This window comes from Cervus elaphus, chromosome 23 (assembly GCF_910594005.1).
Source record: "Cervus elaphus chromosome 23, mCerEla1.1, whole genome shotgun sequence".
Lineage (NCBI taxonomy): Eukaryota > Metazoa > Chordata > Mammalia > Artiodactyla > Cervidae > Cervus > Cervus elaphus.
Window position 1 is genome coordinate 683,296 of NC_057837.1, and position 23,751 is coordinate 707,046.

At 51.3% G+C, this 23,751-nt stretch overlaps 2 protein-coding genes across 23 annotated transcripts in view; one reads left to right on the forward strand and one right to left on the reverse strand.

Annotated features, from left to right (window-relative positions):
• Nucleotides 1-13,086, forward strand: part of LOC122681451 (conserved oligomeric Golgi complex subunit 2-like) — a 35,560-nt gene extending 22,474 nt beyond the window's left edge. For 6 of the 22 annotated variants that reach the window (XR_006337000.1, XR_006337004.1, XR_006336995.1 and 3 more), the window contains 3 exons: nt 3,423-3,660; nt 5,697-5,817; nt 10,286-13,086. The gene's annotated coding sequence lies outside the window, so the exon portion shown is untranslated. Of the gene's footprint in view, nt 1-3,422; nt 3,661-5,696; nt 5,848-10,285 lie in introns of all 22 variants that reach the window. The other 16 variants (XR_006336986.1, XR_006336991.1, XR_006336987.1 and 13 more) reach the window with 14 other exon arrangements.
• A 1-nt stretch (nt 13,087) lies between these two features.
• LOC122681754 (sodium- and chloride-dependent glycine transporter 1-like) lies at nt 13,088-20,243 on the reverse strand. The gene is made up of 2 exons (XM_043884186.1): nt 19,618-20,243; nt 13,088-13,345 (listed from the first exon to the last, which is right to left on the reverse strand). Exons 1-2 carry the CDS (start codon nt 19,660-19,662, stop codon nt 13,088-13,090), a joined length of 303 nt encoding a protein of 100 aa, XP_043740121.1. The 5' UTR covers nt 19,663-20,243.
• Nucleotides 20,244-23,751: the final 3,508 nt, after the last annotated feature.

Below are 23,751 nucleotides of genomic sequence, written 5' to 3' on the forward strand. Positions count from 1 at the left end.
TTGCGGCTGAGCTTTCCAATCTTTTTCCCTTTGGGACATGCAGAAAAAAATAGTTTGGGCCGGTGGGGCAAATAGACAAGGTCACTCAAAGCTGAAGGCAGCAGGGCTGGAGTTTCTGGGCTGCCCAAGCCCAACCAGACTGGCACACTATTTAGGGCACATCGTGTTGGGAGGCTCTGCCTTCCAGAATAGCCACCGGGTCTTACTGCTATAGCTGAGAGGTGTTTTACTTTAAGCACCAGCATTCAAAGGAAAGAATGCATTCCTTGCTCAAAATACTCTCTAAAAACTTCGTTTAGTTACATATGTTAAACTGGTAGTGCTTTGTGTTATTTTTTTATTGCAAGAGGTCAGCATAAAACACAAGGGTTTAAAGAGCTTGGAAGGCTAATCTTCTGAACTCTTTCTTTTTATGGCACCGTATTTAATGTTTGGTTATGGACCATGTGCTTTTGAGACCAAACAACTAACTGAAAAGCTTTTGGAACCACACATATTTACAAGTTGGCTTTCACATAACATCTTTGGACTTATTCTGCATTATTTTTTAATTTCCCCAACCAGATGGTAAACACCTTGAGAACAGGACACTCATCTATTTCACTGCATCTCCAGCAGTGGCTCTCACTGTACTTACTGAGTACCCATCACTGTTCTTAGTGATTTCTGCTACATCTTCATAATAACAAGAATGATGTTGTAACCACTCCCACTTAGTGGATGAACAGTTGAGACGTAAAGAGGTTTGGTGACCTCACAAGGCCAAGCTGGTATGTAGCACAGCCAGGAGCTGAGTGAGGTCTGTGTGGCTCTAGAGCTGGTGTGAAGACACTGAGAGAGGGCTGCTGGGTCCAAGTCCCGTTGAGCGTCAGGTGTCTGCTGGGAGACAAGGGCATGGTCCTGAGCTTAGGGCCTGCCTGGCAGGCCTCAGACCAGCTCTCAGAGGACTGTAAGTTCATACTGTAAAGACGTGGTGAGGGCAGGGAAGGCTGGAAGCCAAAGAGCAGGCAAAAGGCAGACGTGGGCTCAGAAATCTGCCCTGGGAGCTCTTCTCGCTTTAGAGGAGTCAATCTTTCTCTTGATTTGCTTTGTTCACTTGTAAAATGGGAATATTTTATAAAACTGGCACACACTATCTAATAGGGTTGCTCTGGGGCTCAAATGAGATTGTGCAGCTTTCCACAGGGTCGCTGGAGCCTGTGGACCCAGAATGCCTGGGCAGTATCATCGGCCTAATTCACATTAGGCACCAGGCACAGTGGGGCATGCGTATCCTGACACAGCATTGCAGCCTAGCTCCTCAACATCGGGGAATCAGACTCTGAATCTGAAAATGGGGATGATGTCATATAATATGCCTAGCACATAGTTCCCTGGTGGCTCAGGGGTAAAGAACCCACCTTCCAATGCAGGAGACTTGGGTTTGATCTCTGGGTTGGGAGGATCCCCTGGAGAAGGAAATGGCAACCCACCCTAGTATTCTTGCCTAGAGAATCCCATGGACAGACGAGCCTGGAGAGCTGCAGCCCATGGGGTTGCAAAAGAGTTGGACACGACTGAGCAACTAAACCACAATAAGCACATAGTGGGTGCCCAGAAATGGGGGTGCTTGGTCACCTCGTCTTGCTGAAGCCATCTTGGGCAGCCCTCTCAAAGGTCACGTCCCTAGGCTCTCCAGGAGGGCGCAGCCGGGAGCCATCCTGAAGGGAAGGAGTCCTGCCTGGGACTGCCTGCTCCTTAGGGAGGCCTGGCTCCAGCCCCGGAAAAGGAGTGGAGTTCAGCGGGCCATCCTGTGTACCTCCTGACCCATGGCTAGTTTTCTTGGAGGGAAATTCCCCTCTAATTGCACTGGATAAAATCTCCTGAGCTTTGCCAAGTAGTAGCCCCACCCTGGAAGACAGTCCCTGGGGTGGTAATTTCTAGAGCATCTCTGGGCTTTGTGCTTCTGGAACCTTCCAGAAGGCTCGCCCTAGTCTAGATCAAGTTGCCCAGCCCACACCATGCCCCACGTGTAGCAGAATACCTAAGTGGGCGGAGTCTGTTACTCCCTGCTCTGTCCCTGCTCTGAGTACAGTTCCCGGTACCTACTTGGTGCTCAGGAAATGACCCGTCCAATGACTGAACGACTGAATCTGCCCAGAGGTAATTTTGCCCAAACCTCACTGGGAGGCAGCGGCTCCATGGTCTCCACCATGAGTCTTGAGGACAGTGACCACATCTTAACCGTCTTTGAACATCTATAGCACCGCACAGGGCCTTCCCAGGTGGCTCAGTGGTAAAGAATCCGCCGGCCAGTGCAGGAGGTGCAGGAAACACTGGTTCAACCCCTGGGTCAGGGAGATCCCCTGGAGTAGGAAATGGCAACCCATGCCAGTATTCTTGCCTGGAAAATTCCATGGACAGAGGCACCTGGCAGGCTGCAGTCCATGGGGTTGCCGAGAGTCAGACGCGACTGGGCACGTACGCAGCAGCAGCAGCAGCCCAGGGACACTGGGCCCCGAGGCTCCGAGTGCTGGCCCTCGGCTTAGAGGACGTGGCCCTGCTAGGACTTCGTGTGTCACTGGGACCTCAGCCTCTCAGCCCTGCCTCTCCATCACAGCATGCAGAAGGCTCGAGCCCTCTGACCGGCAGGGGAAGCCCCGTGCCTTTTGATGTCCTGGCCTCCTCTGTCCCAATACTCTGCCCTACCTGCTCCCAACCCCAGCTCCAGCCTGCCACCTCCTGGCTGCAGCTCATCTGCCCACGTCTCCCAATCCTTCTATACTTCCTTTCTCCCTCCTCTGGGAAGTCTTGGGGGTTTTTTTTATGATTTATTTTTTGACCGTGTCATGCTTGGCATGCGGGATCTTAGTTCCCTGAGGAGGGATTGAACCTGCGCCCCCTGCAGTGGAGGCACTGGAAGCTCAGAGTCTTAGACACTGGACCTTGAGGGAAGTCCATGGGAAGCCTCCTCGATCACCTGCTCTTGCCCTCACCACACCCCTGCATATGACTGTACTGAGGCCCCTGCCCCAAATAGCACCAACAACCCATCTCCCTTCTAGACTGTGACCTCCTCGTGGCAGGGTCTCAGGGCCGTTCATACCCCATAGGCACACAGGGCCCGGCAGAGTGGAAGCCATAAATGTTTGTGGAATGAATGAACGAGGCCTGCCCCCCAGCCCACAAAGCCCTCTTCCCTCGAGCTCCCCAACAGGATGTGGGGGATTTCCTCCAGGATGTCCTGCTGTGCCCTCATACCCACCCAGCTGGGACAAGGTATTCCAAACACCCCCAGCAGCAGAGCCTCCCCTCAGGCCAGCCCCGGGACTCTGTTCTCCGTCAGCAGAGCGCAGGGGTGCCGGGCTGCCCTTCCCAGACGCAGCTTGGTGACGACAGCCCTGGGCTCAGGGAACTGCAGTGGCTCTCCTTTGGTTCTGCAGGGTTAGCTCTATGCTTCATCCGTGCAAGCCCTCCAAGAAGTCACGTACTCCCTGGAGACTGCCACGTGGCTGGTGAGCTCCCCACACACCTGTTGCCCTGGTCACAACGGCTTATCCTCCGGCTCATCTGGGACTAAGGGCCTCTGCTGGCGCTCTTCTGCTCACTAGGAAGCCACCTGTCTTTGCCCCGACCCTCCTCGTCTGACCTGCCTGACTGCTGGAGCCTCAGTGCTGCGGCGTAAGGATGCACACACACTCACTAAGCCTGTGCGTCAGCCTCTCCTGAAGTGGACCGCGAGCTCCTCATGTTTCTTCCCACACCCCTGCTCTGCTCCGTTCCCGGCGCCCTTCCTAGACTGCAGACCACTGCCCTTCAGCGAATAGGGAGGGCTGAAGATAGGCTCCCAGGGTAACCCCTAGAAGCCCAGGTCCCATGGGGGCCTCACCTCCTAACTCCTCGCTGGGGCTTGTCCTCGGGAGGGTCTGGTTGAGCACCTGAGAGACGTTGCCAGGCAGGGCAGGAAGCTGCAAGCTCTTGGTGATTTGGGGGTTATCCAGCACACTCACGCAGCCGGGCGTGTTCCAAGGGTTATTACAGTAGGTCCAGAGCATCATGGACGAGAAGTAGTAGTAGAAGGCGATGCAGACGACCACGTTGTAGTAGATGCCGGTGTATGTGGACACCACCATCGTGCCGTAGCCCACACCTAGGGGAAGGGAGGGGCAGGAGCAGCCTCACACACCTAGCTGAAGGATGTGAAGCTAATTTTGAAGGGCCTAAAGGGCGGGTTTTTGTGGAAGGCCACAGAAGGGGCAGGTCAAAGCCTTGGCAGGAGTGAGCTGGGGGCTGAGTCAAGGGGGCTGCGGGCGAAGGGCTTTTGTGTATGCATGTGGTAGGAGAAGAGGGTGGAGGCCAAGTAAACAATGGATCCCAGGATGTGTCCCTGGCCTTGGCCATTGATGTGGGCCTCAGGTCAACACCTGGGTTCCATAGGGGTTGGCAGTCTTTATACAGAGGAGTGAGTCTGCACGGCCCCCAGAGGCCCATGTGTGTGTGTGTGTGTGTGTGTACCACATCCAGGCGTCACCTTTCAACATGGGGCTGATCTTCCAGACCCCTAGGCAGCCCTGACTTGCAAATTGGCCTAACGAGAGTTCCATGAAGAAGAGGGGCATCCCGCAGAAGATGAGAATGATGAAGAAGGGGATCATGAAGTCTCCTGGTGGGCAGGGAGAGGGCTGGCTCAGGGCCGACTTTGGGGGATCCTACCCTCTTCCTGATCAGAACCCGACAGATCCTTTGCAATTGACTGGGCTTCCAGGAGGGTATGCCCTGGGCTGGAGCCTCAGTCTGAGGCACACTGCTCACGGCCTGTTTTTGAACTTGACAGGGGTTCCCAGGAAATCTTTGAGCTGAACCCAGGTCCCAGAGCCACCATGTTTGGGTGGGAATTGATGACTTAACCAAGCAATTTCACACACATTAGCCGATGGGGTCCTCAGATATCCCCAAATCATTTTGGGGTTAGCTGGTGAAATGCAGGGGGCATAAAACTGAGACTTGGGAGGTTGGGTTGCTTTCCTCTCTACCTGTTCTCCCCTTGAGGCATCAGCTGCCAGGCTGATCACCCCTAAGCCAGGGGTGGGGGCAAAGGAGATTAGGGCCAGAGGCCAGCCTGTCTGGAGTGGGGTCTGTGCCAGAAGGGGCTGGCTGGGCCCTGGTGGCTAGGCTCTATCCACATGGGTGGTCCCTGCCCTGTGCCCACTGGGGACCTCCCCTGCAGGGAGCCGGCCTGGACAAAGCCCAAATAGGCCCTGGGAAAGGCCTTGAAAGAGGCTATTCCCTGTCCCGCCACCCCACGGTTTAGAAGTAAAATATTTACCGGGCCTCCTTTGTTATTCCTCGAGAAAAACATAGTGACCTCTTACCTAGTTTTCTGTTTTCTTGGAATTTATTCAAGCATGTCTTTTCTGACCCTAGGGTTAATTAATAGGTAGCTTTTTATCTTTTTTATAAACAGACCTGTTTTTGCCTATCTTAAGGAATATTAGGTATAGGCGCCTAGTTTATCTTGGAATGTTAATAACAATATCCCTAGCTTCTGCAATCACTCATGATAAAGAAAATTGTATTAATGTGGTTAAAACCAGGTGGCATTCTTTATGTATGATGTTTTCTGCTTGTAAAGGTATGAAAGTAGCTGTTTCACTCAATAAACTGCTGAGTTGTCTAAAGAGCATTCAGCCCTCTCGACCCCATTCTTTTACTTTCAGTTCTTCTTTCTCAGGCCTCCGTGCGGTTGCAGTTGGGACTTGTTCATGTTGCTGGCTGGTTCTGGCAGGTGAAGCCCGAACAGGGACCCGATTGGACTGCATGATCGCAGCCGCCCGAAACGTGAGTAAAAAAGGGGATCCCAAAAGAAGAGTGAGTACGGATTTTTTTCAGGGTGGAGAGGGTTTTTAGTCGAGAGTATAAACTATGGGTCAAGGTAGCAGTAGGGAACTTTTTGTAACTATGCTCAAGACTATGTTAAAGGTAAGAGGAGTTTCTGTTGCTAAACATACGTTAGAAAAGTTTTTGTTGTTTGTAGAAGAGGTTTGTCCTTGGTTTCCTGAGGATGGGACTGTGAATATAGACACATGGAAGAAGGTAAGAGAGCAAATTCAGCAGTATTATTCTTTACATGGAGCAGAAAAGGTACCGCTAGATGCTTATTCATTATGGACACTCATTAGGGACTGTTTGGACCCTGAACATGAAAGCAAAAAATTGGAGGCTGCATTAAAGAATATAATTGGCAAACCTCCCACTTTACCTACTGCTCCTCCTTTGGAGCATGATTATGGTACGGCAGAAAAACCCCTCGTACAGAGTTCTTCTGACTCTGACTCTGAATTAGACCCTACTGAGCAAGCAGAAGATCCATGGGAGTTATTTGCTGCTGAAAAAACCGCTGTTAAAACACAAGCGGAATTATCCCCTTTTTCGGAGGTTAAAGATTTACTTACAACTGTGACTAAACGTCTTGATACTCTTAACTTAAAGCTTTTTTCCCAGCCCTTATGTCCCTCTAATCAGTTACCATTGCAGCCTCCGTCTGTTATTGCTGGATTAGACCCACCGATTGCTGATATGCAAAAGGGGTCTGAGGCTCCCGCACAGGCATTATCTGTAAAAAACACCTCCGAACTGTCCCCCCTCCAACTTGCAATTCGCCAGGCGAGGCAACAGGGAGAAACCTTGGCAGGATTTCCTATCCTTTTCCCCGTCCTTGAAGTTGCTCAACAAAAAAGGTATTATGAACCCCTGCCATTTAAGCAAATTAAAAATTAAAACAAGCCTGTGCCCAGTATGGACCAACTGCTCCTTTTACTATGTCCATCATTGAGAACTTAAATAGTCAATATTTACCTCCTAATGATTGGAAGCACGTCTCTAGGGCCTGCCTCTCTGGGGGAGACTATTTGTTATGGAAATCAGAATTTGGAGAACAATGTGGGATTTTTGCAGACAGGAACAGGAGAAATGGTCTGCAAGTGAGTTTTGAAATGCTTATGGGGGAAGGAGCATATAGGGCTACTAATCAGCAATTGAATTATCCCCCTGAAGCTTATCCCCAAATAAATGAGGCAGCTTTGATAGCTTGGAAGCGGCTTCCTACATCTAATAAAAAATCTGAAGATTTGTCTAAAATAAGGCAGGGTCCTGACGAGCCTTATCAGGATTTCGTGGCTCGTCTCCTTGACTCAGTATCGCGAGTTATAGGAGATGAAGAAGCAGGTATGGTTTTAACCCGTCAGCTGGCATATGAAAATGCTAACTCTGCTTGCCAGGCTGCTTTGAGACCCTACAGAAAGAAAGGAGGAATAGCTGATTATATCCGGATTTGTGCAGATATTGGGCCGTCTTATATGCAAGGTTTAACTACTGCAGCTGCTCTTCAAGGAAAAACTGTTAAAGAAATATTGTATCAACAAGCTAACAAAGGAAAGGTTAAAAATAGGGTCAATGGGCCCCCTGGCAGCTGTTTCTCTTGTGGACAGATAGGACACTGAGCTATACAGTGCCCCCAAAGGAAAGGAGAGACAGCTGGTAAACAAAATGATAACCCTAATTTGTGCCCCAGATGTAAAAAGGGAAGACACTGGGCAAGGGATTGTAGATCTAAAACAGATATCAATGGAAAAGTGCTTGCGCCTATGTCGGGAAACTGGGTGAGGGGCCAGCCCCAGGCCCCGAAACAATGTTATAGGGCAATTCAGGAAAATCATCCGGGAACGATTTCCAACCCAGAGTCAAAGATCTCTATAGAGCCACCTCAGGCAGCGCAGGATTGGACCTCTGTTCCTCCACCTATACAGTACTAACTCCTGAAATGGGAATGCAAGCGCTACCCACTGGGGTTTATGGGCCGTTGCCACAGAATTCCGTGGGTTTGCTATTGGGAAGAAGCAGTTGGACTATGAAAGGATTACAAATTGCCCCTGGAGTAATTGATTCAGATTTTACTGGGGAAATAAAAATTATGGCTTGCGCTCCAAAGAACATTGTTAGTATCCCTTCTGGACAGCGTATAGCTCAGTTGGTCATGCTGCCTACTATACCCATGGGGAAAATAAAAAGCGCTCAACCTCGGGAAGGCACATGTTTCGGGTCATCTGATGCTTATTGGATTCAAAATATAAAAGAAACTCACCCAGAATTAGAACTACTTATTAACGGGCACAAATTTGTAGGAATATTGGATACTGGGGCTGATGTTTCTGTGATATCTTTAAATGATTGGCCAAAAAACTGGAATAAGCAAGTAGCCATCTCCACCTTACGGGGAATTGGCCAGTCTCATAACCCCGAGCAGAGTTCTGAGTTGCTTAAGTGGAAGGATGCTGAGGGTCATGAAGGACATATCCAGCCTTACATTTTACCTAACATTCCTGTTAATCTGTGGGGAAGAGATGTCATGAAGCAAATGGGAGTTTACATATTTGCCCCGAATGATGCTGTTAGCCAGATGCTTTTGAATCAGGGGCTATTGCCTAATCAGGGATTGGGAAGAAATGGAGAAGGAAATTTGTCACCTGTTCAAACTAAAACCTTGCCTCTTCGATCAGGATTAGGGTATTTTTAGGGGAGGCCATTGTATCTCCTGCGGCTCATGCAGATGTGATTACTTGGAAAAGTGACGCGCCAGTCTGGGTCGATCAATGGCCTCTCACGAAAGAAAAAATATCAGCCGCAGAACAATTGGTGCAGGAACAATTGGCGCTTGGACATATCGAACATTCTAATTCGCCATGGAATTCTCCTGTTTTCGTAATTAGAAAGAAATCTGGTAAATGGAGATTGCTACAAGATCTTAGAAAAGTTAATGAGACCATGGTTATTATGGGACCCTTACAACCTGGCCTCCCTTCTCCTATAGCTATTCCAAAAGGAACTTATAAATTAATCATTGATATAAAAGGTTGTTTTTATACTATACCTTTGGCACCACAAGATTGTCCTCGCTTTGCTTTTAGCGTCCCTGCTAATAACTTTCATCAACCCATGAAACGCTACCAATGGAAAGTACTTCCTCAAGGCATGGCCAATAGCCCCACCTTGTGTCAAAAGTTTGTTGCTAAGGCCTTGGAACCTACTCGCCAAAAATATCCCTCTTTATATATGATTCATTATATGGATGACATTTTACTAGCTCATTCTAATGAAAGTATTTTGTTGTCTGCCTTCTCCGGCTTGCAGGCTGATTTACAGCACTATGGTCTTCAAATAGCTCCTGAAAAAGTTCAACATAGCCCACCTTATTCTCATTTAGGTTTCAGATTGGAAGGGGAGACTTTTAAGGCTCAGAAATTAGAACTTCGTAAAGATAATTTGAAAACATTAAACGATTTTCAAAAATTATTAGGAGATATTAATTGGATTTGGCCTTATTTGAAAATCACTACTGGGGAATTAAAACCTCTGTTTGATATTCTTAAAGGACCTTCAGAGCCTATGTCGCCTCAGGTTTTGACTGATGAAGGACGCCAAGCTTTAAATATAGTGGAAAAAGCTTTGGCTGCTCAAACAAGTTCTCCTTGTGATTATACAAGAGAATGGGGTTTGTATATACTTCCTTCTAAACACACCCCTACAGCTGTTCTTTTTCAAGATTCCCGTCTTTATTGGATACATTTGCCTGTTTCCCCTGCTCGGGTACTCAACCCTTATTTTGATCTAGTCAGTAATCTTATCGCCAAGGGCCGTCAAGATTCCAGAGAATTATTGGGGAGAGACCCTTACTTTATCTGTCTACCACTTACAAACGAACAGCAGAACTAGCTATTCCAGTTCAGTGATTCCTGGAATGCAGCCCTGGCTCATTTTGCCGGCAGATTAGAAAATCATTTTCCTGCTAATAAGCTGCTACATTTTGCCAGCCAGCACGACTTTGTGTTTCCTTCTGTAGTTGTCTCGCAGCCACTTACAGACGCAGTTACCGTATTCACTGATGGATCCTCCAACGGAAAGGCTGCTTATGTTATTAATGACAATATTACCTCCTGGTTTACAGGCTGTTCCTCTGCACAAGAAGTAGAATTGTGCACCGTGTTTGCTGTTCTACAACACTTTGCCTCTGAACCTTTAAATGTTTTTTCTGATAGCCAGTATGTTATTAGAGCTTTTAATCAACTAGAAACTGTTCCTTTTATTCATACTGCTAATTCGGTGATTCAGCAACTGTTTCGCCATATACAAGCTCTTTTAGATCAAAGGATTCATAAATGCTTTTTTGGCCATATTCGCGCTCATACGAGTTTACCTGGAGCACTCTGGAAATGCATTAGCTGATTCAGCCACTCATATTTTCCTTTCCCAGGCCCAACTCGCAGAACGTTCTCACCAATTACATCATCAAAACAGCAATACCCTCAGATTACAATATAAATACCCCGTGAAACCACCAGGCAAATAGTTAACCGCTGCTCTGTTTGTCCTCGGTTTTTTTCTGTTCCTCACTATGGTGTGAACCCCCGCGGCCTCCTTCCCAACCATTTATGGCAGATGGATGTTACTCACGTTCTCTCCTTTGGTAAATTGAAATATGTTCATGTTAATATAGATACTTTTTCTGGATATATTTTTGCCTCTTTACAAACAGGAGAAGCAGCTCGACATTGTATCGCACATTGCCTTGCAGCTTTCTCTGTTATGGGAACTCCAAAGACCATCAAAATGGACAGTGGACCTGGATATACTTCTGCCGCTTTTCTTAATTTTCGCTCCCGTCTCTCCATCTCTCTTAAAACAGGCATCCCCTACAATCCCCAAGGCCAAGGCATCGTTGAACGAGCTCATCAGACATTAAAACATCAGCTTTTGAAATTCAAGAAGGGGGAGTTATATCCCCTCATACCATATAATTACTTACATCATGCCCTTTTTATTCTTAATTTTTTAAATTTGGACTCTGAAGGCAAAACCGCAGCACAGCAATTCTGGTCCCCAGCTGCTATTAACAAGCCTCATGTAATTTGGAGAGATCCAATTACTAATCAGTGGCATGGCCCTGACCCTGTTTTGATATGGGGGCGGGGACATGTTTGTGTTTTTCCACGGGATGCCGAAGCACCGTGCTGGCTCCCGGAGAGGCTGGTACGCCAGACGGAGACAGTCGCTGACTGCTCGACTAGAGAGGCTGAGGATACAAGAGAGGAATGTTCTGCCAACAAATCAACAACTACGTGAGTTCGTGGAGCGAGCAAGACACATTGCTGCAGATACAATCAATCCACATATTTCCCTATCCTACCTGGTGCTTGCATTGGCATGTGCCGTTATGAATCAGGCCTTTCCCAGAGCTGAAGGAAATGTTTTTCTTTCTTGGGCTCATTCTTATGCTGATTTTCATAATACCTCTGCTTGTTGGGTATGCACTGCTATGCCTTTGTCAGTTGTAAATGGTTTCCCATGGTGGGTGTTACCGATGGGTCAGGAAGAACTACCTGCGGTGTGTGAATTTTTAGAACAATATAAGCAGATTTACCTTAGCCTTAATTCTCTTAATGTTACAGCTTTGACCTGGTGTAATTAGAAACCTTATGACTCCTGGATAAGATTTAATGCCAGCAAAAGTATTAAGATAATCTCTGCTGCCTTTAATCAGTACGTCAATTCCTCCAGTAAAGGACAAGATCATTCCAGCTGATATTTTGGGGACTATTATCAGATTTGGGATGAATACTTTTGGATGACCCCAGAAAAAGGACAATTACTGAAACAAGCGGACATTTGCTGGGAACAACAAGAACATCAACCCAGATTTGGAGAAAGAGACTTAGGCAAACATTTGCTGAAACATATGGGTATCACCCCTATTTCCTTATGTGATCACATAATTGATGTCACCTTTTCTGTTAAAACATCCACGCCATGGCCAGAATCTGATTGGTTTTACAACCCTGGCATCAGATGGGTTGCTCCTAATGGAACAAAATGGATCTGTGGTTCTAATGTTTGGCGGTGGCTGCCTGTGGGATGGGTAGGACGGTGCAGCCTTGGATTTGTGTTTGCCCCTGGTCGCATTAGTCATAAGCCCATCAAAAACCCTGCCAACCTTGCTTTTTTGAAAGCGCGATGGTCTCATCTGTATTTCATTGGTATGATTATTTGGCAGCAGTCTTTGTTACCTCTGTTGGGACGGTCGACATAATGACCCATGTAGATGACTTAACTAATTTTACTCAACAAGCCTTATTAGACACAAAGAAGGCTATTGAAGCTTTAAATGAAGAACAGAAACAAATGAGAAAGGCCGTGTTACAAAACCGAATGGCCTTAGACATTATTACTGCTGCTCAAGGTGGGACCTGCGCTATAATAAAAGTAGAATGTTGTGTGTATATCCCAGATTTATCTTCCAATGTGTCTGATGCTGTAAATGATCTTCAACATCAAGTACTCTCTATGCAGGATTCCTCCCTTTCTTTTTGGGAACAAGTTAAATCCTGGTTTGAGAGTGGTGGAAAAACCTGCTTATGATACTTGTTATTGTACTTTGTTTTCTTTGTTGTGGACCATGTTTTTTACAATGTATTATGAATTTAGTTACTGAAAGAATCATGAAGTTTTCCCGTATTATGAAAAATTAACATTATTTCATTTTTCTCGGGGAGTGAACGGGGAGGCTTGATATTTTAATAAATAAAAAAGGGGGAGATGCGGGGAGCCGGCCTGGACAAGGCCCAAATAGGCCCTGGGAAAGGCCTTGAAAGAGGCTATTCCCTGTCCCGCCACCCCACGGTTTAGAAGTAAAATATTTACCTGGCCTCCTTTGTTATTCCTCGAGAAAAACATAGTGACCTCTTACCTAGTTTTCTGTTTTCTTGGAATTTATTCAAGCATGTCTTTTCTGACCCTAGGGTTAATTAATAGGTAGCTTTTTATCTTTTTTATAAACAGACCTGTTTTTGCCTATCTTAAGGAATATTAGGTATAGGCGCCTAGTTTATCTTGGAATGTTAATAACAATATCCCTAGCTTCTGCAATCACTCATGATAAAGAAAATTGTATTAATGTGGTTAAAACCAGGTGGCATTCTTTATGTATGATGTTTTCTGCTTGTAAAGGTATGAAAGTAGCTGTTTCACTCAATAAACTGCTGAGTTGTCTAAAGAGCATTCAGCCCTCTCGACCCCATTCTTTTACTTTCAGTTCTTCTTTCTCAGGCCTCCGTGCGGTTGCAGTTTGGAACTTGTTCATGTTGCCGGCTGGTTCCGGCACTCCCCCATTGCGATAGCAGAGGTATGGGAAGCAGCAGACACTGCCCAGGCCCACGGCGTAGCCCACACTCATCAGTATAAACTCGATCTGGCTGCCCCAGTTGCCCCGTTGGCAGCTGTGGTCCTCCTCGGTGGCCTCGCTGGGCATAGCACCATTCTATGCAGACAGGAGAAAAGCCACCATCAGCAAGGCATTGGCATGAGGTGCCTGACCCTTCAGACCTCACCCAGTGGGGACACCGTGGACCCTCCAGGCCCTCACCCCCACCCTGGGCTTCCCCTCTGCTGGCAGGAGCTGCAGGCAGGCCTGGCAGAGGAGCACAGAGGGAAGAGTGGCTGCCAGAGGGTGCCAAGAGGGGCCTCCCTTACCAGCCCCCCAGCACCAGCCCACCCGAGGAGCTGCTGCCAGCATCTGAGAGGTGGGACACTGAGAGGGAGCTTGAGTTGAGAGCCCCCCAGCCCCAGCCCCTCCAAAGCCTCCCCTCTCCCCTCTGGGTGAGGATCTGGGAGCAGCTGAGCCTCATACCAAGAAGCCAAGCTGGGCTGGGCACAAAGGGGCCTGTGTCCAGACAGCCCGCCACCACCATATCACCAGGCTGAGCATGCTGCCCATGGCAGATGGCTGGGGGCGGTGGGGGGGGGGGCAGTGGACCCGTCCCCCAGCTGAAGGCTTTTTCTAGGGGGCACCTGGTGGGCAGGGCTGTAGGGTACAAGAAGGGGAAGCAACTGAGCTGGGCCAGACCTGAGGAAGGCATTCTGGGACTCAGGATGGGAGGGCCAGGGGAGCCACCTCTGACTGCCCACGACTGGGGAGGGGATCCCTGGGGAGGCTGACCTGGGTTGGTTCGGGGGCGGGGGGGAAGACCAGAGTTGTAGGCACCATGCCTGACTTGGAGGACAGACTCTGGGCAGTTCTAGTTCCAGTTCCCTCAGGGGAACTGGAGGGGATGACTCCAGAAAAGGGTCTCTGAGCTGAGAGAGCATGGGCTGCAGAAGAGGGGGCTGGTCAGGAAGGGCTGATGAGGGGGTTCGCCCCAAAGGAAGGATGCGGGCTTGCCTGGGGAGCTGTGGGGCTGGACTGGGTGGCCTGAGGCCCCACTGAGGACCCCAGGCCCTTTATACGTGTGAGCAGACGCATCCCCACGAATCAGCCACCCTGAGCCAGAGCCTGAGGGGTCAGAGGAGTCTCACTAAGAGGCAAGGGAGGACCCTGAGAGTCCCTGAGTGACAGAGGCAGTCTCCCAGAGGTGGGCTGTTCTGAGAGAAATGGCCAGGGGTCCCTAAGGATACCCAGGATCAGAGACACAGCCGCACGACCTCTGGGGACAGCACGGTAGTGACACTGACCCTCAATTTAAAAGAGATTCAAGGTTCGCAGGCAAATAAACAAATGGGCCTGCTGCTTTGACCTGCTGCTGGACTCTGACACTGGCCGACAGGCGCAGAGTGGGGGGATGGTCTCACCGAGCCTGCGCCTTCCAGGAGGGCCCATTTGGAAAGGCAGGCCCAGAGGCCCTAGCACCTGATGGTGGCCCTCCTAGCCACGCACTCTTTGCTCTGAGTGGGCGCATCTGGGGGGCCACTTCAGGCTTGCACAGCACGTGGGCACTACTGCACAGACGCCCTTGTCCTGCACTAAGGTGTCACCTCCCACCCAGCACTGCCCAGAGGAGAACCTGAGCCTCACACGGCCCTGGGAGGCTTGGGGCCCAGTACCAGGAACCCTTCACAGGGCACCCAGGGCCAAGCAGCAGAGCTTGTGTGCATTCATTCACGGAGGTTGAGAAGCACCTACTATGTGCCAGGCCCGACCTCAGGCTCAGGAAATTCAGAAGAGGACAAACACACCCGACCCACTCGGAGCTAGAAGTCCAGGGGAGGAAGCCATTAGTGAGATAGACAACTTTTACAAGCAACTTCAACGTGGCCACAAAGGGGAATTCCTCAAGTCACGAGAGTGTGAAACGATGACTCGGGTTGGGGTAGGAGAAGGCTGAGGTCGCAGAAGGCTGCCCTGATGAAGAGGCTTGAAGGCCACCTTGGCCCTGGGAGAGGGCAGCTCCTAGTCCTGGTGTGACAGGTCCCTACAGAATCCTGGCTAAGCCTGTCACCACCTCCTAGGGCCTTTTTTGGGGACAGGCCTAGCAATAGCATCGGGTCCGGGGGGCATTTTTTCAGAGGGCATGAGGTCTGCCTGACATAGTTTATCCATTCCCAAACAAAACCCAGCCAAATAGGCCTCCTATATGTTGATCCTAGAGCAACAGTTTTATTCTGTCTGAGGCTCGTTGACTTAGGGGCACAATGGAGGATGGTTAGCAGCTTCAGAATACATGGGTGGGGTCACGAAGCAGCAGTTATAGCCGTAAGACAACTGAGGGTCCAGGGTGGCCTCACAGGTGGAGCAAGGGCAAGGCCTCTTGCAGAGACCGAGGCTCTAGGGTTTGATGTTCAAGGCCTGACTGAGTGCAGCGGGACCAGACTTGGGCCTCTGAGGCCCTGCTCCTCCCCTGGTGTGGAGGGCCCGGGAGGGTGGCCGGCAGCGAGCCACACTGACGAGCAGCACCACTGAGCCCTGCTGGCTGTACCCCCGGGAGGCTGCAGCCTGGGGGACTGGGGCCCGGGACTGGAGTGGGGATGGGACTGTGGCGGGAAGTAACAGACAACATGAGGTGTCCGCTGTGCAGAAGGAGGTGCCGTGACGCCCTGCAAGTGGTGGGAGGAGCTCCCAGCAGAAGCAGCACCAGCTGCTGCTCCCTGGCCCTGTATCCCAGCCCTTGAGAGCCCCATTCAGGAGCTGTGGAGGGAATGCTGCCGTGCGGGCCTGGTCCACAGCCAGGCCTCTGACTTTTCATTCCAGTGCAAGCTATGTGCAGGCAGTCTGGCGAGGGCGTGGCGCTCAGCAAAGGACAGAGGAAGCCCCCCTTCCTCCGAGAACACTGGAGGGCAGGGTCCCTCTGTGGGGGCTCCTGGGGGCTCTAGTTCCCTTCCAGCCCTCCTCTGGGGACGCCCCTCGACTTCCTTCCTGGACAGCAATGCCCAACGCTGGCGAGACTTTTCTAATGCTGCACAAGTTTTTTTCTCCTTGCATAATTTTCCTCATTCTAAGCCCTCCATTCTTTTTTACCTGCTGGGTGGAAAGCCTATCACTGATAGTAACAGTCCTTGCAGAGGTTGTTGGCTCTGAGGTGCCCACAAAAGAATCTCTTTGTGCTCATGTGTTTGACCCAGACTGGTGGCCCGTCTGCCTAACCCAGCTCAGCCCCGCCAACTGGCCAGCCTCCAGGCTCCTGCTGCCCATCACCCATCTCCCACTGTCTGCTGCCCCTCGCTGCCCTCCCAACCTTCCTCCCTTGCTCACACCTGGGTGGTGAGTTAAAACAGTGGCCTGGTGCCCTTCTGGGTTGGTCCCTCCTCCTCAGGCTCCCTGGATAGCCCCTACCCTCACCTCTGACTCGTCATGGGCCTCATGGGTGACCTCCAGGGTGGGGATTGCCTCGCCCTGTGCCCAATCTTCCCCAGGCCCAGCAGGATGCAGGCTTTGGGGCATGCCTTCCACGGCTGTGTGGGTGGGCTGTGATCATCCTCCACAACATTGCCTAGTCAATTCCTGGGCAGGTTGATAAGTCTAGGGGTCCCCAAGGAGAGAGGGGTCTGGAATTCTCAAGGAGAAAGAAAGGACAAACTTTTTTCCCTCTACATTCTTTAGAATTATATAACAATAATGTATCCTGCTTAAGGACAGTCTCTGGAAAAAAACCTTCTGGCTAATCCTGTTATCTTCAAGTGTAAATTATGGGAGTAGGTCTAGTGAGGTCTTTACAACCTCCATTCTTTTGATTCACTGTAGTAACTAATTTGAGAGTATATAATTCCATTGCTAACACTAGCAAAGGGGTACTCTTTCTGCCCCTTTCTGATGTCTATGTCAGAAGCTTTCTCTATCCCTTTTATACTTTAATAAACTCTATTGCACAAAAGCTCTGAGCGATCAAGCCTCATCTCTGGCCCCGGATTGAATTCTTCTCCTCCGGAGGCCAAGAATCCCGACATCTTTGCATGGTTCAACAACAACCTTTCAACATCTGCCATGCAAAGACACACACAGCGACCCTGTCCTTAGAAGCAGTCATTGAGGCAGCAGTGTCCATGCCTGCACAAGGATCTGTGACCTGTCTTGGGTTCACAACCTCCCACCCCATCCCTGCCCAGGAGGGCGAGCCACACTGAGCAGCTGCTTATGTAAGTCCTGTCCCTAGCCCTCTGCCCTCTGTTTATTCACTGTTCTGGGTGTGCTCCTGGAATCCAGGCAGTTCAGCTCCGAGGGCAGAAACCAGAGCTCCCCCCACACCTTGGACTTGGCAGGGCGGGGATCTCGCACTGGGGTTTAGCATCCTAACATTATAGAACCTGCACCCCAAGGAGTCCAAATCTCTTCCACTCTCAGCATTGAGAGACCTTAGCTATAAAACCAGGAGACAGATAGACAACCTCAATAAATCTCCTTAGATTCTGTAGCTCTGCCTTGCCTGGAATTTGCTGTTTCTGACTCCTGTATTTTCCATTAGTTCCCACTGACTTTCTAAACAACTTAAAAAAATAGTTATTGATTTCTTTCCAATTATGAGCTTATCATTTAAAAAAAAAAATTGCAAACTACAGCAAAGTGTAAAGAGGACACAATGTTGCAGAGCCCGCTCCCAGAGGCCACCCTCCCACCCCGCACTGCAGAGGCGCCCCTCGCTTCTTCGTGTCCAGACTCAGAGGCAGCTCAGGTTTCTACTCTGGACGGTGGCTGTGCTCAGGCTGCCAAGTCCCGCCCTCCAAGAGCAGTGTCCCCTGGATATTTCTGTGAATCGAGCGCTCTCTCTTCTGCTCTCGGACACTGAGGACTCCTGGAGCAGGCCAGGCGGGGCAGGCCCTGCTAGAAGCCGGCAGGCTTCTTGTCCAGGACTCTGCAGCCCCAGGGTTCGCTCAAGGGATGAAGTCCTATCCAAGACTAACTTTGCAGAGGAGAACGGGCAAGACCCTACATCCCAGATTGACCATGAGCCAAATCCAGATCCCTGGCAGCCATCTCTGAGCTCCAGTGGGGGAATTCAGGCCGAACAGCCATGACAGTAAACCGTGGCTGCCTCAGGAGACCCCATGACCTCACATTCCTTGATTCTTGATTCCCCAACTTGTCTTCCTGAGGTACACCTGACCTGTGATGACAGAGCCTTCCATCCTTCAACTGGCTTCCTGGTCTAGATACGTGAAAGAGTCAAGGGCTGGGCTAGAGGAGCATGGGAAAATATACCCCAGACTCGAGCAGTATGCAGGGGCTATTAGTGTCTCCTGCATCAAGGAAAATCTCACAGCACCTCTCAGGAGATCAGGTCCTCATATGGGAGGTGAGAGATGCCCGGTGCCGTTTCACCCCAGAGCCCTGACTGGCAGAGGGCTCTGCCAGTACTGACCTGCCATTATTGTGGATGGCAGACAGAAGTTGCAGCCCAGGCACGCCAGGCTCCACTCCAGACCCTGGGAGTAGTGACAGGACCACTGGGTGGGCACCGTCTCTGCCCTGGAACCCAGCAGTCCTTCCCCACACTGTGGCAGCCATGAGCAGCCTCTGCCCCAGTTGGCTATCAGCAGGCTGGCATTTTGGAAGTGGCTTTGGTTGCTGACCCTGGCAGTCCTGAGGGTGGAGGGCAGCCCTGCACAATGCTACTCCCAAACTCAATTCAGGTCTCCCCAGAGTACATGCCTTCTCTTGCCTTCTGGAGGTCAAGTCAGGATGCGCTGCAGAGAAAGAAGGTGACTGTCCCAGGCTCCCCTCCCTCACTGCCATCAGCCACATTGTGCCTGCCATCCCCACCCATCCCCAGCTTCCAGGGATGAGGGCACACTGGAGGTGCCCCCCACCCCGGGCCCTCGTCCTGGACACTGGCAAACATTTCGCAGAGCCTGTCGCCTCCCAGCTGAGACACTCGCCCACCCCCTTCCCCCATCCTTACCACGCAGCCCCTGTACCAAGTCCCCCTGCCCCTCACCCACTCTCCCCATACGAGTAACTGCCATGGCGCAGACAATGGGGCTGAGTTGGTTAGTACGATTCCTGGGCACCTCCGGCCGTCTCGCTGGGAGCTAGGACAATGCAGCTTTGATACACAGGGCAGATTCTCAGCAGGCCCTTGGGCGGGGGGGTGGGGGGCCCTCACACCCCCATTCTCCTCTCCCACACCCCCACCACACAGCTAACCCTTCCTGCTCCTTTGCACACTTGCAACTTTCTGCATCACTTTTGCTGGTGTTTGCCTCTATGGCTGGCTGTGCCTGCCCCTCCCTGGCACAGACCACTCAGCCCCTCTCCCCACCCCCAGACCTGCCTCCCAGTCTGCCTGGCATCAGAGAGAGGGCTCGACCTCCTGGAAAGTGACTGACCTGTCCTGGGAAGGAGGGGTCCACAGGTCTCTGAGCCGCCACCATCCCAGGGTGAACACTTGGAGTGGAGTGCGCGCGTCGCCTCCACTCATTCACACCTCTGCCAGCTCCGGGCGACACTGATGCATCCCCTGCCTCTTCCACTGCCTGCTGGGCGGCGTCAATTACTCTAACCTCATCTCCCGCCGAAGCTCTGCCTGCCCCTCCCCTGGCAATCCCGCTCTGGCCTTACCTACTTCACCCAGCACGGATGCACCACAGCTGGAGTGAGGCATGGGGCTTGTGGTGTTTCTCTGTGTTCACACACACACACACACTCAGAAACACAGGGTGAGGCAGAGTGGGCACAGAAGAGAGAGAGAGGGCGGCTCATTGCCATTCTAGAGTGAGGCGTGGGGCTTGTTGTGTTTCTCCATGTTCCCACACACACAGACTCACAACAGGATGGTGAGGCAGAGCGGGCGCAGCAGAGAGAGAGAGGGTGGCTCATTCCCATTCTAGAGTGAGGCGTGGGGCTTGTTGTGTTTCTCCATGTTCCCACACACACACACACTCACAACCAAAGGGTGAGGCAGAGCAGGCACAGAAGAGAGAGAGAGGGCGGCTCATTCCCATTCTAGAGTGAGGTGTGGGGCTTGTTGTGTTTCTCCCTTGTCCCCCCCCCAACACACACACACTCATAACCACAGGGTGAGGCAGAGCGGGCGCAGCAGAGAGAGAGAGGGCGGCTCATTCCCACTGTAAAGTGCGGTCTGGGGCCCAGATGATTCTGAGAGTACAGGCCTGGCACTGGGTGGGCTCCTGATAACAAGGTTGGGTACCACTGGGCAGTAGAGATGGTGAAGGGTCAGGGAGAAGGGGATGCAGCCACAGGACCACCAGCGCCTCTCAGACTTCACAGAGAGCTGTAGGCTGAAGGGCGATGGGCCCTGGAGCAATCCCCCCAGAACTTGGGGATCCCCAGCCAGCCAAGATGGTTAAAGAATGTGACTGACTATGCAAAAGAGTTGTGGCCTGGTGAATTGCTCTGTCACTTGTCTGAAGACAGATGGCATTAGCCAAGAGGGCAGCTGCAGAGACAGACCCCTGAGGATGAGCACTGCGTCAGCTGAACCTGAGGGCCCTCTGAGAGAGTGTGCTGAGTGGTCTGCGTAGACTATCACTCAGACCCTCAATCCCTCTTCTCCGAGGCAACACTCACTGGTCAGTCTCCAGGGGGTGCTGAGACACCACAAACCAGTGACCAGGAAGGTGGGCACGAGTGTTCTGGTGCTGTGAAGACACAGCTTCCAGTTTTTGGAAACTGATGGGTGAGCAAAGTGTCTGGTCAAGCATGAATTCTGATGTAAAGGACAGCTTCCCTGTGTGCTGACCCCAATGGGAACATGGCAGGATGATACTATTTTAATCTTTTTTGTTATTATTATTTTAAAAATGTTTACTGGGCTGCGTTGGGTCTAAGTTGCAGCGCAGGGGCTCAGTAGCTGTGATGCCACAGCTCAGCTGCTCCGCGGCCTGTGGGGTCTCAGTTCTCTGACCAGCGGCATTGAACCCGTGTCCCCTGCACTGCAAGGCAGACTCCTAGCCACTGGAAGACCAGGGAAGTCCCAACATCATTATGGCAAGTCTTCAGAGTCAGACAGGCCTGGGTTCCAACCCCAGCCCTGGTGAATCTCCCTCCATGTATCTCCTTAGGCAAGTTACTTTACTTGTCTGGCCTTAGTTTCCTTATCTCTAAAATGGGGATCATATCTACCCATCTTTGAAGCTAGTAAGCATTATAAATAATAGTAATAGATAATATATATTAAGTGCTTACTGTGAGCCAGATGCTGTCCTAAACACTTCATATTAATATATATTAACTCATTTAATCCTCCCAACAGCCCCTTTAGGTGGGTATGCTACTATGCCCATTTTGGGAGAGAAGATGGGGAGTGATCTTGGCTCAAGCAAGTCTCCCAAGAGAATGGCCTCAGACCCTAGCTACTGAGCTGATTCCAGGCCAGCCTCATGCAGCCAGGTTCCCAGACACACTCTGCTGACTTCCGCTGACTTCCTGCGAGTCCAGACTTAGGGCCAAGCTCCTGGCTGGGCCACTGGCTCCAGGAAGGCCCAGTCACCCATGATGCCCAAATGTTCACTTCCACTCAGGGTGGGCTCTGGACTTTGGCTGCCCTGGCCTGGGCCGGGTGCCCAGAACAGGCAGCCCTAGCTGGACAGCTTTCTCTGGCTCTGGCCATGGGGACAGCAGGTGGCAGCAGCCCTGCTGGGTCCTGGCCGTAATGAGGCCTCATTAGTGGGATCCAGCTGCTCTAGCCCCACTCAGGGAGGCCGACTGCCCCCAAGAACATCCAGATGATGCTGGGGTTCCCACCGCCCCGCTTCTTCCAGATCTGCTGGCACTTCATCCCACCAACTATCATCTTTGTAAGTTCCTTGCTGGTCCCACCCCTGCCGCCCCCGTGGCAAGCATCCTTCTCTTGGGAACCAGCCAAGGAAGAGCACAAGCCCAACCATTAGGCCAGAGCTCCTCCTGGGGGCTCCGCACCTACAGCTCTGGTCACTGGAAGTCTGAGCAAAGCTGTATAGAGCTAGACAGGTGTGGAGACTCAGAACCACCCAAGCCCTGGCCTTGGGTTAGGAAGGGAGCACAGGGCCCTGTATCTGATGGAAGACAGTGCCCAGCTTCAGAAGGGGAAAATAGGCTGGCAGCAGCTAAGAGCCAGCCCTCCCTCCGTGGCATTTCCACCTGGCATCCCCCCAGAGGAGCCCCAAGGGAATCATGACTGACCTTGGCATTGGTCTCTGACAGCCTCACTGAGCTCGTGTCTCTAGTCCCTTATAGCTGAGGTGCTTGGAGTGCTCAGGATATGTGGTGTGAATGCATGTTCCAGAAGCAGGCTGTGCAAGTCAGGTATCAGCTCAGGATCTGGAATAGGCTGGCTTGGCAGGGGGAGTTCTGGATTTCCACCAGTATTCAACACTTGGAAGACAGACCCCCCAGCAGGGAGTGGAAGTGGTGGAGGGAAAGCCCACCATGACCAGGAACAGTATACTAAGTCTCGCAATACAACTCTCCATGGTTTCATTATTATCCCCATTTACAGATGAGGAAACCGAAGCCCTGAGATGTTAAGTAATTGACTCAAGGTTATATGGCTTCTAAGAGTCAGAGCCTTCATGTGAAGCAGGTGGTCTGATCTGGAGCGTGTGTGCTGGGCCCATGCTGCACTAGACACAAGTTTAGGAGGAGGAGTGGTCTGTGAACTACAAGCCCTCTGATAGTGTCCCTTTATGATCAGGGTGAGAAGTTGGGGCGGGGGTGGGGGGCGGGGGAAGGGATTTGCTAGCATAGTGGTCGCTCCACAGAGAAGAGGCAGGGCCGTCTCTGAGTGACAGAGGGCTCAGCCCGATGGTCAGGGCAAGTGTCTGGAGTCGTGCCCCGCATCATGCCAGCTCCTCTGTGCCACAGAGAGATCGGCACTGGATTTCCACATTGGCTCATGTTTCTGGGGGAAGAAAGGCCCCTGAGGGCTGAGACCTCCATCACATGGGGTGTGGGATCTTCCCGAGCCTGGCACAGGCACCAGCTCTGGCCACTGGCCCAGCTTTGAAACAGGAGGAGCAGAAGTGTCCTGTAAGCGGCGGGAGGTGGGGGAGGGCAGTCACCACCGCCAAGCGCTGTGCCCTCGGAGGTTGTGGCTTTGGCCGAGGACCTGCCCTGGGGGAGCTCATCCTCCAGGGCTCCCAGGAAGCTGCCGCCCTGTGGGGAGACCCAGGGCACCACCCAGTCAGGGCAGGAGGCAGGAGGCAGCCTGGGTCCACTGTCTCCAGGAAACTGAGGCAAAGCCCGCAGCATCCTGTCTGTGCTCAGAAAAGCAGGCTGGAATCACCTTTGGGTGAGGATGCCAGGCTCTGTGGACCGCGTGCTTCTGGGCTATTAGTTTTCTTTTGGAGGTTTTACTTCATAGTGGTGAAAAGATATTATTATTATTATTATTATTTTAACAAACTCCATACTTCTATCAGCTCAAATAAAGAATTTGTCCACATGTTAGATCAGGCTCTAGTTGCATTCAGGAAACTTGTTATAAGGTCCTCTAAGTGCAGCGTCCCCCGGATGCGGGTCTT

Coding starts and splice junctions, on each gene's coding strand:
- LOC122681754 (XM_043884186.1), bottom strand. CDS start 19,662: ATGGTGGCGGCTCAGAGACCTGTGGACCCCTCCTTCCCAGGACAG. Junction 13,346..19,617: donor ACCCCTCCTTCCCAGGACAG/GTCAGTCACTTT, acceptor CTGTCTGCATAG/AATGGTGCTATGCCCAGCGA.